This window comes from Zophobas morio, unplaced genomic scaffold (assembly GCF_036711695.1).
Source record: "Zophobas morio isolate AGI-343-1 ecotype UQ-CSIRO unplaced genomic scaffold, CSIRO_AGI_Zmor_V1 ptg000011l, whole genome shotgun sequence".
Taxonomy (NCBI): domain Eukaryota; kingdom Metazoa; phylum Arthropoda; class Insecta; order Coleoptera; family Tenebrionidae; genus Zophobas; species Zophobas morio.
Genome location: NW_026972116.1, coordinates 19875228 through 19890698, shown reverse-complemented (window position 1 = coordinate 19890698; position 15471 = coordinate 19875228). Strand labels below are relative to the sequence as shown.

Genomic DNA, 15471 nt, shown 5'->3' with positions numbered 1-15471 from the left:
AGTGGCACACAAAATTTACATTCATGTGGTTTAACTTCGCAACCCTCGAGGGATAAAATAAAGCAAGCACGCCTTCAGCTGTAAACTCCCTGTATTTAATGATTTTTTCAGAAATTTTATGACAAATTACAACACTCAAAATATACACAATTACAACACTCTGTGTAAACCTAAAGTATCGTTTAAAAGCCTATTCCTTAGTGCCCAAAGGGCTGTAACCACATTATCGTGTTGATCCGCCTTTTTACCCAACCAAGCTGTAACATTCTGTAGTTTGTCTGCATCAGGAGCTGGAATGTTCTCTTGATTAGCACACATATTCTTCTCCCATTGCGAAATATGCTTATTATCGGACTGTAGACCCTCAATATATCTGTAAAGATGCAATTATCGCACCCTTTGATAATAACAATTAAAAAACTGTAACATACTTTATATACGCTTCTGAGTGTAAAACTCTTTGTGGCCTGGGAGGCACCGTAATAAACATCGGTTCCTGTTTTTGTGCAGCAGTCGTAGTAGTAGTTGCTGCAGACGTCGCTGAAGAAGTACAAAGTTATCAACTGCTCTGCTACATTTTTGTTGTGCAATTATTTCGTATGAATACTTGTGGTACTTGATGTTGACCACGCCTCTACATTACTAAACAACGCAACACGATTGGTCAACACTAAGTAACATCGTGTCACGTGAACATTTGATGAGGTGAGATGATTACCTGTGTTACTTATAGTCGAGTGAGATCCGGCAGTTGAATTAAAGGTGCTGCTAGCAGCTATTCCAATAAAAATGAATTTTTAAATTAAAATATTCTTCAATGTAATAAAAAGCATGCTACAAACTGCTAACTACCACCACCTATTGTAACTTAAATGAATAATGAATGATCGATAGAACTAAAAAATAAATAAATAAACTCACGAGGGTTAGGGGTAGCGGTGGGGGTCGGGCGTGAAACAGCCGCAGGTTTACTGGAAGGCTTGAAGTTCCTACCACATCAAAAATCAAAATGCATTACACTACTACATACACGTAAAATATCGATGAGTCGACAATGGTACCTCATCCGGGTAATCTAGTCATGCCGCTACGTCTCATAAACTCGATTTTAAGAAATGCCTCGCATTAAAACACACCGGAATCATGCATAAATAGAATTTGAAGCAGTTGTAAGCAAATTATACCAACACTGCGACTTGTTTTTTAACGCGATTGTTTGGACACAAGTCTGAATAAAAATAAGTAGCAACGGGAAATTTATCAAATAAATATAACTGGAAACATGTCAAACATGAACAACGAAATCTGAAAAGACCAACCTACACATTTACACTGTAACCCAAAATTAAGGGATAAAATGGACTCTGTGTTGACGGCTCAACAATAAACAGTTACAGATTGTGTCCCTTAATTTTGACAGTCACAAACATGCAGTGTCAAAAATTCCAACCAACCAGCTATTATTTCTGACGATGTTGAAACGCAAGGTTGTAAAACTGGCATGACACGGTTACCAACGAAGTTCCTATTTTAATAAAGTTTTGTTTATTTATCATAAAAATCAAGAATTTGAACAATAATCATCCACCAAAAATCAACGCAATCAATTTTAACTGGATGCGTATTTTTGGTGGCAAAACGGTAACTTTTCCCACGTACTTGCTGCGATCTCCTTGCGGCACGACTCTCCCTTTGCCCTTGTTTATGTGTAAATCCCTCACGTGGCGCACCAATCTCGCCAAATTAGGGAACGGTTGCACATTTTTCTTATTATTCCTCAAACAATTCTTCCACTGGCAATGCAACTCGGCGTCTGGATTAGTCTGAAAGTAACTCTGGACGTGCCCTTGAGATTCTTTATCCTTGACGCAATGCTCCAAACAGTCCTGCAGCTCCTCGAACTGATAGTCGCAGTTATCCCACAAACATTCGTACACCTATAGAAAGATTATCATTTCGCGTCGACAAACTTTTACGACGTACTGTATCTGGATTAGGCGGTGCCGGCGCCGGGCTTGCGCACTGTTCGTCCAATAGCATCGCTTTCGTTTCTTCGTTTAGTTTTGAAGCGCGTTCTTCCCATGCTTGTTTTTCGCTTGCAGGGAGAGAGCGCCACTCGTTGCCCACGATGCGGCTGATTTCGCCGAAGTTCGATTCGGGGTTGTTTTGGACGACTTGTTTGCGGACTTCCCGTGAGTACAGGATGTAGCCGGTGACCACTTTATTCTTGCTGGATTTCTGCAAAAATTGGGTAATAAAAGTGGCCCATTTTTGGTAAAATTCGCACCTTTTTGCTGGTCACTGGGGTGGCTAAAGTGGTTCCGGGGGCGGAAACTACGGCCGGGATGTCTCCAGAACCTACTGATGGCGGGCCACCGTCCAGCGAATCGTCCATAAGAATGTCCATGTCGTTCATTTTTGTTAATTGTGGCGAAGCCTCCTTTGCAAAATACATGGTTTGTCATATCAAAATATAAAAGTAGAGGGTTTTTACTCGAAGTTTACTTGATCGAGAAAAAAGTCGTATAAGAACCTTTGAAATTTAATGTTAAAAAAAAACCAACGCCATCCTTGTTTCTGTTAATCAGTTTGACATTTACGGTTAAATATAATGTCAAATAATTGAAATCTCAAGATCATTGTTATAAAATCAAAGTTCATGACTTACTAGAGGACTTTTTTTCTACTATACATTATGGATATTGTGTAGATAGACAACCACACTTTGTCTAATCACCCCCACCAACAGTTCGTGATAACCTCTATGCAGTAAAAACACAGGCCCCGCCCACCCACCCTCTGTTTTCTTAGAGAGTATATCATTTGCCAAAATCAGTCTTATCTTATCAAATACTAGCCCCACCCGCCCACCCTTTATTTTCTTAGAGGGTATATCATTTGCCAAAACAGTCTTATCTTATAAAATACTAGTCACAGACATTTTTTTTTGTTCCTTAATTTTTTCGATTTCCATTTTTTCTAGTTTTCACGTTTAAATTTTTCAACTTTTCAATTCAATTTCTAGATTTTGCAATTTTTCTTTCAGTTTTTTATTTTCTTTATGGTTACAATTTTTCAATGTTACGATTTTATAATTTTTTGTTTTTTCAATTTCAATTTTTTCAATTCTTTGGTTTGCAATTTTTCAAGTTTTTTTTTCTTTAATTTTGTATTTTACTCATATTTTGCCCATTTTTTCTTAATTAAGTCTTCTTTTCCCAACAAGAAACTGAAGAGATATTTAACTACCCTGTTATTGAAAGAAAAATTAAGCCCCACCCATTCGCCCCGATCTTAATTGTGACGAGTTTTTCATTCCTAATCAGACGAGGGGCGGAGTTTTCTCTAGAAAATTCTACCCTTCTAAAACATATTTCATATGGTAATTTCTTGGAGAGAAATGAGGATTTTGCAACTAAACTCCGCCCTTCAGCTCACGTTGAATAAAGCATTCATCACAATTGAGACGGGGTGGGTGGGCGGGGCTTATATTTTGTCCATTTTTTCTTAATATACGAATTCTTCTTTCCCCAATAGGAAAATGACAACATGTTTTAACTATCCGGTTGTTGAAAGAAAAATCTATGTATTAAAAAAAAAAAACAAAGATTAAGCCCCACCCACCCGCTCCGATCTCAATTGTGATCAGCTTTTCCTTCCTAGTCAGAGGAGGGGTGGAGTTTAATTGTAACTAGAGATGTACCGACTGTAGGTCTGGCCGACTAATCGACTAGCCGATTGTTCAGCCAGTAAAAGCCGACTAGTCGGCCGACTGTTCGGCTTTGCTAAAACCGGTTTATAAATGCGACAGACAGTATGTTTTTTTTTCTATTTCTCTGACTACCTTAAAAATTTGTTTTATTTTGTGGGTATTGTTGGTGATTTAAAAGCGACGGTACGGTTTTCAGATTTTATTTCGTTCTTTACTGTTCGAGAGTGCCAGGGAGAAGAAGGAAGGGTGTTTAAAATGGTACACAGGTAAGCTCGGTTTCGAAGAGGTGGAAGTAGGTAAAGAAGGAGTTTAGAAAATTCTAGCAGGGAAAAGAGAAAGTATGTAGGAGCGTAGGGCAGGTGGACGAAAGATAGGAAGTATTTACATTTATACAATTATTATGAATGCGCTCAGGTTGAACACCTGATTTTGTGGGAACTGTTGTTCCTACAATTTTAATAAAAGGAATAACTAAAGTTCCTTTGTTTTCCAAAAAATGTATTAAATTTGTTTCGGTAATTTTAACATTTAATTTTTTTAGTAACTCAGTACAAAAATAAAGAATAACACAATTTAGGGCCAGTTTATACAATATTTTAACTGCGATTAAGTTGATCGCGCATTTAACAAGGCCATTAGCGACGTCTGATTGGCGTAGAGTCGGTCACATGGTACTTTAAGGCGGGGTTAAAAATTAAATCGCAATTAAATATTCAATTGAGGTTCTGTAAACCTGGTTTAATTGTTTTATATACTATTTTAATGTTAATAAAAAAAGCCGACCGATCGGCTGTTTAGCCGACCAGTCGCCGACTGTAGCCGACGATGAAAAATGGCCGAATAGTCGGCTTATCCGACCGGTCGGCCACTAGTCGGTACATCCCTAATTGTAACATCAATATTTCTCTCAAAAATTCTACCCTTCTAAAAACATATGTATTTCATATGGTAATTTCTTCTAGAGAAATAAGGATTTTGCAACTAAACTCCGCCCTTCAGCTCACGATGAATAAAGCATTCATCAGAATTGAGACGGGGTGGGTGGGCGGGGCTTATATTTTGTTCATTTCTTCTTAATCTATACTCTTTTTTTCCAATAAGAAACTGACAACATGTTTAACTATTCTGTCGTTGAAAGAAACATCTACATATTAAAAAAAACAAAGCTTAAGCCCCACCCACGCGCCCCGATCTCAATTGTGATGAGTTTTTCTTTCCGAATCAGACCGAAGGGCGAAGTTTAATTGTAACATCAATATGTTTCTAAAAAATTCTACCCTTTTAAAAACATATTTCATATGGTGATTTCTTGTGGGGAAATGAGGATTTTGCAAACTAAACTCCGCCCTTCAGCTCATGATGAATAAAACATTCATCACTATTGAGAAGGGGTAGGTGGGCGGGGCTTATATTTTGTCCATTATTTCTTAATATACGAAATTTTGTTTTCCCAATAAGAAACTGACATGTTTTAACTATCCTGTTGTTGAAAGAAAAATCTATACATTAAAAAAAACAAAGATTAAGCCCCACCCACCCGCCCCGATCTCAATTGCGATGAATTTTTCATTCATAATCAGACCGAAGGGCGGAGTTTAATTGTAACATCAATATTTCTCTAAAAAATTCTACTCTTTTAAAAACATATTTCATTTGGTAATTTCTCGGAGAGAAATGAGGATTTTGCAAACTAAACTCCGCCCTTCAGCTCACGATGAATAAAGCATTGATTACAATTGAGAAGGGGTGGGTGGGCGGGGCTTATATTTTGTCCATTTTTTCTTAATATACGAAGTCTTCTTTTCCCAATAAGAAACTGACATGTTTTAACTATCCTGTTGTTGAAAGAAAAATCTATACATTAAAAAAAACAAAGATTAAGCCCCACCCACCCGCCCCGATCTCAACTGTGATGAGCTTTTCATTCCCAGTCAGACGAGGGGCGGAGTTTAATTGTAACATCAATATTTCTATAGAAAATTCTATCCTTCTAAAAACATGTATATTTCATATGGTAATTTCTTCTAGAGAAATAAGGATTTTGCAACTAAACTCCGCCCTTCAGCTAACGATGAATTGAGCTTTCATCACAATTGAGATGGGGTGGGTGGGCGGGGCTTATATTTTGTTCATTTTTTCGTAATCTATAAAGTCTTCTTTTCGCAATAAGAAACTGACATGTTTTAACTATCCGGTTGTTGAAACAAAAATCTATATATTAAAAAAAAAACAAAGATTAAGCCCCACCCACCCGCCCCGATCTCAATTGTGATAAGCTTTTCATGCCCAGTCAGACGAGGGGCGGAGTTTAATTGTAACATCAATGTGTTTCTAAAAAATTCTACCCTTTTAAAAACATATTTCATATGGTGATTTCTTGGAGAGAAATGAGGATTTTGCAACTAAACTACGCCCTTCAGCTCACGATGAATAAAACATTCATCACAATTGAAACGGGGTGGGTGGGGGGGCTTATATTTTGTTCATTTCTTCTTAATCTATAAAGTCCTCTTTTCCCAATAAGAAACTGACATGTTTTAACTATCCTGTTGTTGAAAGAAAAATCTATACATTAAAAAAAAAACAAAGATTAAGCCCCACCCACCCGCCCCGATCTCAATTGTGATAAGCTTTTCATTCCTAGTCAGACGAGGGGCGGAGTTTAATTGTAATATCAATATTTCTCTAGAAAATTCTACCCTTCTAAGAACATATGTATTTCATATGGTAATTTCTTCTAGAGAAATAAGGATTTTGCAAACTAAACTCCGCCCTTCAGTTCACGATGAACAATGCATTCATTACAATCGAGAAGGGGTGGGTGGGCGGGGCTTATATTTTGTCCACTTTTTTTCTTACTATACGAAGTCTTCTTTTCCCAATAAGAAACTGACAATATGTGTAACTATCCTGTTGTTGAAAGAAAACTGGTATATTAAAAAGAAAAAAAAAAAAGAAAAATGAAGCCCCACCCACCCGCCCCGATCTCAACTGCGATGAATTTTTCATTCGTTGTTGGACCGAAGGGCGGAGTTTAATTGTAACATCAATATTTCTCAAAAAAATTGTATCCTTTTAAAAACATATTTCATATGGTAATTTCTTGTAGAGCAATGAAGATCTTGCAAACTAAACTCCGCCCTTCAGCTCACGATGAATAAAGCATTGATTACAATTGAGAAGGGGTGGGTGGGCGGGGCTTATATTTTGTCCACTTTTTTCTTAATATACGAAGTCTTCTTTTCCCCACAAGAAACTGAACATGTTTAACTTTCCTGCTGTTGAAAGAAAACTGCATATATTAAAAAAATATATCGTTATTATACTGTGCAATTATTTTTGCGAAAATCTGAACTTTAAGGGAAAAAACTGAAAGCGGATTCGTATGCTGTACGTATGTATGCGTAGGAGTATATTTTTGTATAACATTCAATTCATTTTAATACAGTTCATTGAGATGACGTCATCAAATTGTTAGTGGGGAAGCGTCAATTTATCCAGATTTTGGTAAGATGGCGCCACCAATTCATAAATAAATTTTAATTCGGATTCTTTATGACTCTATTATATTATTTCCCTCAAATTATGACGCTCAGTGCGTAAATAAAAATGCATTTGACATTGACATAAACAAGTCTTAATTTTGTTTTACATACCACTTCCATGTGAATCGGGGTGTTTTGGGATTTGACGAGATCCGCTTGCACTTGGGTCATCTCTACAGTGGCCTAGAATATTTTTTCAAAAAGAATTTTCAAAAGGAAATTTTTTGTCGAAAAATAAATTATAAATATTAATATTTAAAGAGCACGCACCTTTAGAGGGTTGATTAGTTTTGGGAAATAGTAAATCTCATCCTCCGTCACCAAATTGCTGTGGAAAAACTTTTTAATCCCTTCAGCGGGTAACTTCCGAATTTGCCTATTCATCTCATCATACATCGAATTACAAATAAAAACATCACTTTCGGTGATTTCCGTCGGGCGACCTGAAACGACTCCATTAAGAAAGTTTAACCTTTAACATTCACCTTACATGATATGTAATCGTTAAATTCCAAAACGGAGCACCTCCCCATGATGCTTACAAGCGGATTCGTATCCTCCATAGAGGACAGAAAAACTTCTTGTTTATAGAACAATTTGTTTGGCGAATGAGGAATTTCATTAGGGGTTACAAACCAAGGTCCACGGAAATAGCATTTACCACTACAATCACAACTATAACAACAACAACAACAACAACAAAAACAAACACAACGTACTCTTTCGTATCCCAAATACTGTCAATTTGCGCAATCATTTGCCGCCCGCCATCCGCCGCAACATACACGAAATCGCCGGTTTTGACAACACCGCTGCAAATCGTGTTATACTGTTCATAGTAAGTGTTCCCATCCTCGATTTCCACGTTAGTATAAACAACGACATTCTAAAATAATTCGTTACAAAAAAATTACAACGAAAATTGAAAAATTACAGGTTTATCTTTCTCCACAAGTTTCTCCTGTTCTTGTAACTCAGCCAACTCATCTTTATGCTTTTCAATGCGTTCTCTGAACACCGAAACCACCCTTTTAGGTTCCAGCGGAACATCTCTAGGCACCAACTTCAAAGTCGGGTTTTCGGGGAAAATTTTAATTTTTTTGAAACTTCTACTTCTTGTGCTGTAGCGCGATTCACATACGTAGACGTCTCTTTCATCATATCCTTCAGGTTTCATCGTAAAATATTGCTTGATATTAAGAACACAGCACCTCTCCTTCACCTCCTCCAAAGGCACCGCTATATGTGTATCAGACTTAAACACTTCCTTCTCCAAGAATTTTCTTGTAGTTAAGTGATAAGTTTCCGCCGGTCGTAAATAATAGTTCCCGTAAAGCATCTGCTGCCCATTATTCGTCCACAACCTCTCAATCAAAAGAACGTGGGGGTCGCAACCCTTCTCCTTCGAATCTAAATAAACAAACTCCCCGACTTTGTACGTCTGTTGGTTGCAAGTCATCGAATCGCCGACGTTGATGTTCGTTTCTTTGATTATAGAGTCGTCGGAGCTGCGAGTCTCCGTTTCTTCTTCCAGCGACTCCTCCAGGAGTTTACTCTGTCGTAGAGACTCGACCGCTGTGGTTAAATCCATGAGAGTATAGTTTAAAGCAGGCGATTGTAAAAGTTCGCCACTTTTACACAGTTCGTCTCTTTGCTTGATAAAATAAGACTGCAATTCGATCGAGTCCTCAAAAACTTGAGAATCGGAACGCGACAAACGCCGAGCGCGGTCTAAACAGGCGAAAATGTCGTCCTGGAAAGTATCTAGACGTTTGTAGAGGCCGCGGTCTAAACGTCTTTTGATTAAGTCGAGGGACACGGCTCGAACTCTAAAATTTTCGACGATTGATCAAAATATTTAATCAAGCTTTCTGACCTGGACTTACTTTTTACCGTCGATTTCGTCATGTTCTGGTAAATCGGCTAGAGAGTCGGTGTAGCAGCGTTCTTCAGAATCTTGATGATTATACACCGTGGTAAACAAATTCAAGAGAATATCCTGAATAGCGGCTGATACATCAGGAACCGTGTCATCGTCTTCCTTCAGCTGAAGTTTAGTTTGTAAACACACGGTTTGTAAAACTAACGCGTCTTTATAAATCTGGGAATCGGGTTCGTTGTATTTGCACGCATTGTCGAACATTAATATAAAATCTGTAACTAAATCCTCTAACGTCTCGTACCCGTTATTTTTGACTTTTTGGGAAATTTTTTCCATGTCAATTGGGTTTTTTATGACTTCGTAGTAATCCGGATAGTCCTAAAAAAAATCGTCACTTTTAAGTTGTACCGAGTTTGACGTTGTTACAATTTTCGACGGCAGTTTCATGAAGATTAGAGACAGCTGCCTGTTGGCTTTAGGTTCTCTGTAGTCTCGAATCGCGTCGTACAGCGTTTTTAGATTTTTTTCCAGAGGTGAAAGAACTTTTCTTGGTTTGACCCTACAATAACTGCAATGAACACACAAGTGGTACCAAAATCAAACACGTACACTCTCACTACGGTTTTTTCTTTTTTTTCGGGAGTCACGTTTTGTCCGACTTTATCAATGAGGTACTTTTCTAAAACGAGCGAATCCTCATAAATCGGTGAATTTTCTTCATTGAACTGGCGGCAGTTGGAAAACATGAGTTTAAAATCTTTAACTAAGTCATTCTCTGAACTGTACTGATCCGCACGAATTTTAGACTCTATTTCTAGAAAATCTATAGGCTCTTGTATCACCTCGTAGTACTCAGAGTAGAGTTTCTTTGACGGTTTTTCCATGAAACCTAACATAGGTTTTCTGCCGTCTTCGCACTGAAAAGGAAACTGGTAAATTCAGAAGAAATATATATTGGGGGGATCTAACAGCATAATCTAGCATGTATTTTGCCAAAGCATGCAACCGTTTTTTTAAAGGAATGGGATCTTTAGGTGGTCGACCTCTTTGAGGAGTATTCCCAGATAACTGAGTATTTTTTGGTTTTGGCCCAGGTTTTTTTCGCACAACAACTTCAGAGTCTACTTCACTGTCTGTATCCTGAAGAGTAAAAATATACATTTATTAATAAACAATCAAAGAAATCACAAGTGTCGTGTTGTTATTCAGAAAGGAAAAATTTAAGCTGAACGATGTTAGCATAAAGCGCGCTACACCTATGAATGATTCTCGATCGTTTGTTAATGGTGATTAAATGTGGAGACATAAGCAGTGCAGTAGCATACCTTTCGGTTTTTGTTAGTGACTCTGTATGTTACCTGATCTATGTCAAGTAGCTCTTGCACTTTCATTTGCATGACCTTTTGTAACTTCACTGCATCCTGAAACAACCGAATAGTACACTTACAAAAAAAAAAAAAATAATAATCGGGACTCACTTTGTATAATCGTGAACTAGGCTGGTTGTACTTTTTCGCATTTTCGAACATTACAGTCATATCACCTGCAACTTCGCTTATCGTACCGTAAGCGTGATTGGTCAGTTTACGCTTAATTTGAGTCAGAGATACCGGATTTTTAATCTCGCGGTAATAATCAGGGTAGAATCGCTTTGAGGGTAGCTTCCAAAATGGCTCACTTAATGACACACCGTTATTGCTCGTAACGGAACGTACGGCCTCAAATAATTGCCACTGAGGGTTTTCAGCATCTACAGGATCAGCAATTGACTACAAACACACATTTTACCACACACAACGACGTTGTAACAAAATTACTTCATCATCCATCTGCTCTTCCGGTTCTGCGTCTCCGTCTGACTCATCGTCTCTCAAGGCCGCAGTAACAGCAGACAGAGCCGTGCTCCCTCTTAGCCGTTTATTCCGAATCCGCTCACTCCCTTTCCCTAAATTAATTTTTACATGCTCTAACTCGCCTTTTTTGGTTTGAATCACCTACAAGCAACATTTACACACCAATATCAACCACAAAACATACTCAACTTTTTTTAAAGCTTTCGCATTTTTGTAAATCTGCGACCCTGGTTCATTAAACAAACACGCATTCTTTGTCATTAATAAGAGGTCTTTTTCTAGCTCAAGCAAGCCACCGTAATCGTTGTTTTGTATTTTAGTGGCGATCATTTTCAAGTCAATGGGACTCTCAATTACGTCGTAATACTCAGGATATTTTTTCTTTGATGGTACCAACTGAAACGAGGTGTGCAGAGGTCGATTTTCGTTGTCTGTGGCAGTCATGATTGCCGTGAACATTTCTTCGTACATATTTACATCTTCATCAAAATTGGAACTTTCTGAGGTGTCCTCTGAATGTTCCAGTTCCTGTTTTATTTCAACAGGAGTTCCCGCCTTCTTGCTTGGTCTACCCACCTTCAAGACGATTTTTCCTTTTGCTTCGGCCTCCTCGTCTTTCGTGTTGAGTATTCTGTTATAACGGTGTTAACTTACAAAATAATAACACTAAAACGCACTTACTTGTGTTTATTTGTTAGAAACAGCTCCCACAAATCTATCGCATCTTTGTACTCTTGCGAGTTTTTTTTGTAAAACGCTTTAGTGTTGTTAATGATTAGCTCAATGTCGTTTTGTAGGTCTTCAATATCTTCATATTCTTCAGTTTTTAGTTTTTGTTGGACTTTCAACAAGTCAATTGGGTTTGTGACCACTTCATAGTACCCTGGTTCTTGGCGACGCTTTGGTACTCTAATAAATGAGTCACAAAGGAGGGTTCCGTCGTCTTTTTTGTGGGTGCGGATTGAATCGTATAGTTGGTGGCACAGTTCCAGCTGGAATCGTAACGTAATAATGTGATTGAAAAAAACACGAGGTGCATTTTTACAGGGTCCATTTTTTTGAAACGTTTTCTGGAAGGCCCTCCACTTGTGGACGCTTCTATACTGTCTAAAGAGTCATCCTCTTGGCCTCTGCTGGCGATGGAACTTGTTCGTCTTCGTTTACTCATGGTGGAATGCTGTAAGAAGTAGGGTGCAGGGAAAATAGCGTTTTAATGGTTCAAAATTTGGTTTTATTTTATTCCTTGATACTATGATTACAAAGCAGCATAGAAAACAACATCTTAAAAGTATTTTCGTTGATTTGATTACACCGTACATGACCAGAAATAGATATTTGAGACAGAACATAAAAAAATATTTAAAAATGAATTTTATAAAAATAACTGGGTATTTAATTTTTTTCGGTTGGTATTATCATTGATTTTTAAATTAAAAATCAAGGCACCCAGATTAAAAATAATTCAAAATTAACGCAATTAACGTCAAATATTTATTAGGTATTTCCTATTAAAAAAAAATATATGTACAATGGTCACACTCGTAGTTCTTTCTCATTCAAAGTGCTGATGAGAAGTAATAAATGGTTTAGTGCCCCAAAAATCAAGTAGGTATTAACCAGTGGTGCCATCCGCCAGTAAAGAAATCTAGCTTAGTGACACTTCTGGGGGCTAATAATTCAAAAGTGGCTATTTTCGACCACCCATTAGTTTTTCAAAAGGGGCGAAATGGGGCCACAAACCAATTCATGAACGAATCTCTAAAATTCCTTGGGACTTGCTTCGGACCAAACTTTTCAATGCAATGTACTGCCTGAAACGCTTAACCCACCACTTTCGAATTAGTTACAGCCCCCAACTACTTCTTTTCTGTCTTTTGGTGTCTTTCATCACACAAACTGTGCTTTTTTGGCTAAAACATTTCCCACTAACCTGTTCAAACAGCTCCTCGAAATTTACTTTTCACGGCATAAGAAACGGCAACGAGAATCACCAAACTTTACACATGTTTCACTTATCGTTCTAGCGGTGCAGTTAATCAATAAACAAACACCGGCATCAAGTCCACAAACAAAATGGCTGTACGATTTGACACTTTGCGTCATATTGGGTTTGACAGCTTTGACCGTATTGGTTGATTTATTTGAAAGTCGTTGTTGATTGGCGGAGAGTGAAGGTCGTCAGGAGGGTGTCGTTAGGTGGTGCAGGTTGTGAGGTTAGGCAATGCAGGGATAAAAGTTACGAATAAACCTTTTTTATTTATTTATTTTTTAACAAATCGTGGTTATTAATAAATTAATTACTCAGTTTAAACGTTTACTTTTTATTATTTTTACACAAGTGACATCGGTGAGTTGGAATGTTCGTAATAACACCTGTTTTTATTTATTTAATTTTCCAGTACTTAAACTCAAATATGTATATTGTTCCCGTATTTTACGTACTGTTAATCTCAATTAATTTTTCTGCGTCGTTGAAAACGGTGCATGATGATGATTTAATGAATTTGATCCGAAGTGAAACCTATGTTATTACTTTGTTCTGTGAGTAGGTGTATGTTTTGTGTAACAATCAAACAACATTTCTTTTTAGCTAGTAAGAATTGTGCTGAATGTGATAATTTTGAAAATGCTGTAACTAGTTTGGAAGAAGAGTTTACAAAGTCGTTCAATGGAAAAGCTGTTAAAGTAATCAATAGTCAGTTAACGCGGCTCTACAGCCCCACAAAGGAGCCACTTTTGGTGTTTTTCCGACACGGAATACCGCTTCTCTATAATGGTAAAACAAACCTGCCTATGCATAATTTATTAATCACGTAAATATTATCACTAGATGTTCCATCTGAAGAGCTAATACTTCATACATTCCTGAATAACAAAGAACCAGTTGTTAAAGAACTGAATGATGAGACTTTTGAGCATTTAACTCAGGCAGCTACTGGTGCCACCACTGGTGATTGGTTTGTTATGTTGTAAGTGTGTTTAATTCATGTAGTCAGTATTATTTCACTTTTGTTTTAAGTTATTCCCCAGACTGTGTTGATTGTCAACGTCTGCAGGCACGCTGGGAAACTGTAGGTGCGCAAGTAAAAAGCCGAATGAATTTAGCTAGAGTTAACAAGGCTGTAGGGGGCGCTGCAACAGCAGACAGATTTGGAATCACTGAAGTCCCCTCTTTCATCTTGTATGTACTTTTATTAGTAGACTTTAAGTATAGAACGTTTTTACAGATTCAAATTGGGAAAGTTGTACAGGTATCAAATCAAAAAGTATGATATTGCCTCATTTGTGTCATTTGCGCAAGAGTGGTACAAAAACATGAAGCCAGAAAGAATACCCCTGCCTAAAACTCCATTGTATGTGATTCTATATTTTATATATTATACACTATGATTGATTTTTTTAGTGATGAACTGGTGGACAATGTGGTAATAAATCTTCAAGAAAACATTCTGCTGGTGCAGATTACCGCAGCAATGTTTGCTGCCACTTTGGCCATTTATGTCCTCTTGAAATTCATGAAAAGGACACCTCAGAAACCAAAATCCACTAAGAAAGGAGATAAAGATAAATGAAGAGCACTCTGCGTTTCTTACAGATTTATATTTTTGTAACAATGTGCAATAAAATGCTTGTAATTTACGTTGTTCCATGAAAAAATCTGCAATAACTAAAATATTTATTTATATTATTCAAACAATATCTACAACAAAGATCAGTTTCAGTCACATTTTTGTCAATGTAAACAATCTCAATGTGGTGTTGGGACGTGTCCATCAACATAAAAGTTTCTAGTTGCTTGTGGCAATTCAATTTCTAGCCCTTCCATATCTTTTGTTAAGACAATTTGGCACCCAAGTCTAGAACATTCTTTTAAAAAAGGGGCCATATCTAATAAATCTTCCTCTTCAGGTTCAGCTGTTGGGAGTTCATGGTTACTTTTTATGTATACATGACACGTTGTACAAGCTAAGGACGCTTCACAGGCACCTTCCATTGGAATATCATACCTCTGTGCTAAGCGTAGCACATTATCGCCTACTTTTCCTTTAATAGGGACTTTTTTTCCATCTTTAGTAATATAAGTAATGTTGACTCTAAAACAATAATTTTCAAGCCTTTTCCAACTAATAAGTATTTCACAACTCACACTTCATCCGGAGACTTTGGATCTTGCATTTCGTATTCACCGTGTCTCAGTTCTATTCAAAAACATAACCTAACATTCTAATAAAAATACAGACTTGCGGTTCATACTTACTACATGTTGAGTGGATACTTCGTATATAATTTTTTCGTGCTGCGGCTATAAAATTGTCCCTTCTCACATAACCTAAAACGCGCGATAAAGCAATCATTTTGACGTGAATTTGACATCTTATTCCTGCCAGTTTCGGAACCTTGCACAATTCATTTTCCCCAAATCCGCACAGAAATAGTAAAAAATGAAAAAACTCGATTGGTTGTCTGATTTCTCCCAAC

General features: G+C 37.4%; 3 protein-coding genes across 3 annotated transcripts; 1 reads left to right on the top strand and 2 right to left on the bottom strand.

Moving 5' to 3' along the window:
- Positions 1–73: 73 nt before the first annotated feature.
- LOC135127166 (protein polybromo-1) lies at positions 74–13081 on the bottom strand. The gene is made up of 23 exons (XM_064053538.1): positions 12923–13081; positions 12038–12169; positions 11674–11984; positions 11182–11623; positions 10957–11133; positions 10618–10908; positions 10465–10560; positions 10109–10279; positions 9749–10056; positions 9566–9698; positions 9144–9517; positions 8192–9086; positions 7977–8143; positions 7748–7920; positions 7528–7700; positions 7369–7440; positions 2288–2440; positions 1984–2238; positions 1660–1937; positions 922–989; positions 719–775; positions 432–540; positions 74–373 (listed from the first exon to the last, which is right to left on the bottom strand). The coding sequence occupies exons 2-23, from the start codon at positions 12158–12160 to the stop codon at positions 151–153; spliced, it is 5049 nt and encodes a 1682-aa protein (XP_063909608.1). The 5' UTR covers positions 12161–12169; positions 12923–13081; the 3' UTR covers positions 74–150.
- A 66-nt stretch (positions 13082–13147) lies between these two features.
- On the top strand, positions 13148–14631 carry LOC135127164 (thioredoxin domain-containing protein). Its single transcript, XM_064053535.1, has 7 exons — positions 13148–13339; positions 13392–13533; positions 13583–13768; positions 13823–13961; positions 14012–14173; positions 14220–14345; positions 14396–14631. Exons 2-7 carry the CDS (start codon positions 13407–13409, stop codon positions 14562–14564), a joined length of 909 nt encoding a protein of 302 aa, XP_063909605.1. The 5' UTR covers positions 13148–13339; positions 13392–13406; the 3' UTR covers positions 14565–14631.
- Positions 14632–14654: 23 nt separating this feature from the next.
- Positions 14655–15443, bottom strand: LOC135127165 (adrenodoxin-like protein 1, mitochondrial). Its single transcript, XM_064053536.1, has 3 exons — positions 15251–15443; positions 15140–15191; positions 14655–15086 (listed from the first exon to the last, which is right to left on the bottom strand). The coding sequence occupies exons 1-3, from the start codon at positions 15345–15347 to the stop codon at positions 14741–14743; spliced, it is 495 nt and encodes a 164-aa protein (XP_063909606.1). The 5' UTR covers positions 15348–15443; the 3' UTR covers positions 14655–14740.
- Positions 15444–15471: the final 28 nt, after the last annotated feature.

Bases quoted from the DNA above. Each gene is read 5' to 3' on its own strand.
- LOC135127166 (XM_064053538.1), bottom strand. From the start codon at position 12,160: ATGAGTAAACGAAGACGAACAAGTTCCATCGCCAGCAGAGGCCAAGAG. The intron at 10,280-10,464 runs GTATGCTACTGC...TTTACTCTTCAG, and splicing joins TCACTAACAAAAACCGAAAG to GATACAGACAGTGAAGTAGA. The intron at 374-431 runs GTATGTTACAGT...GCATCTTTACAG, and splicing joins CACTCAGAAGCGTATATAAA to ATATATTGAGGGTCTACAGT.
- LOC135127164 (XM_064053535.1), top strand. From the start codon at position 13,407: ATGTATATTGTTCCCGTATTTTACGTACTGTTAATCTCAATTAATTTT. The intron at 13,534-13,582 runs GTGAGTAGGTGT...ATTTCTTTTTAG, and splicing joins CTATGTTATTACTTTGTTCT to CTAGTAAGAATTGTGCTGAA. The intron at 13,769-13,822 runs GTAAAACAAACC...TATTATCACTAG, and splicing joins AATACCGCTTCTCTATAATG to ATGTTCCATCTGAAGAGCTA.
- LOC135127165 (XM_064053536.1), bottom strand. From the start codon at position 15,347: ATGATTGCTTTATCGCGCGTTTTAGGTTATGTGAGAAGGGACAATTTT. The intron at 15,192-15,250 runs GTAAGTATGAAC...GTTTTTGAATAG, and splicing joins AAGTATCCACTCAACATGTA to AACTGAGACACGGTGAATAC. The intron at 15,087-15,139 runs GTGAGTTGTGAA...TTATTGTTTTAG, and splicing joins CCAAAGTCTCCGGATGAAGT to AGTCAACATTACTTATATTA.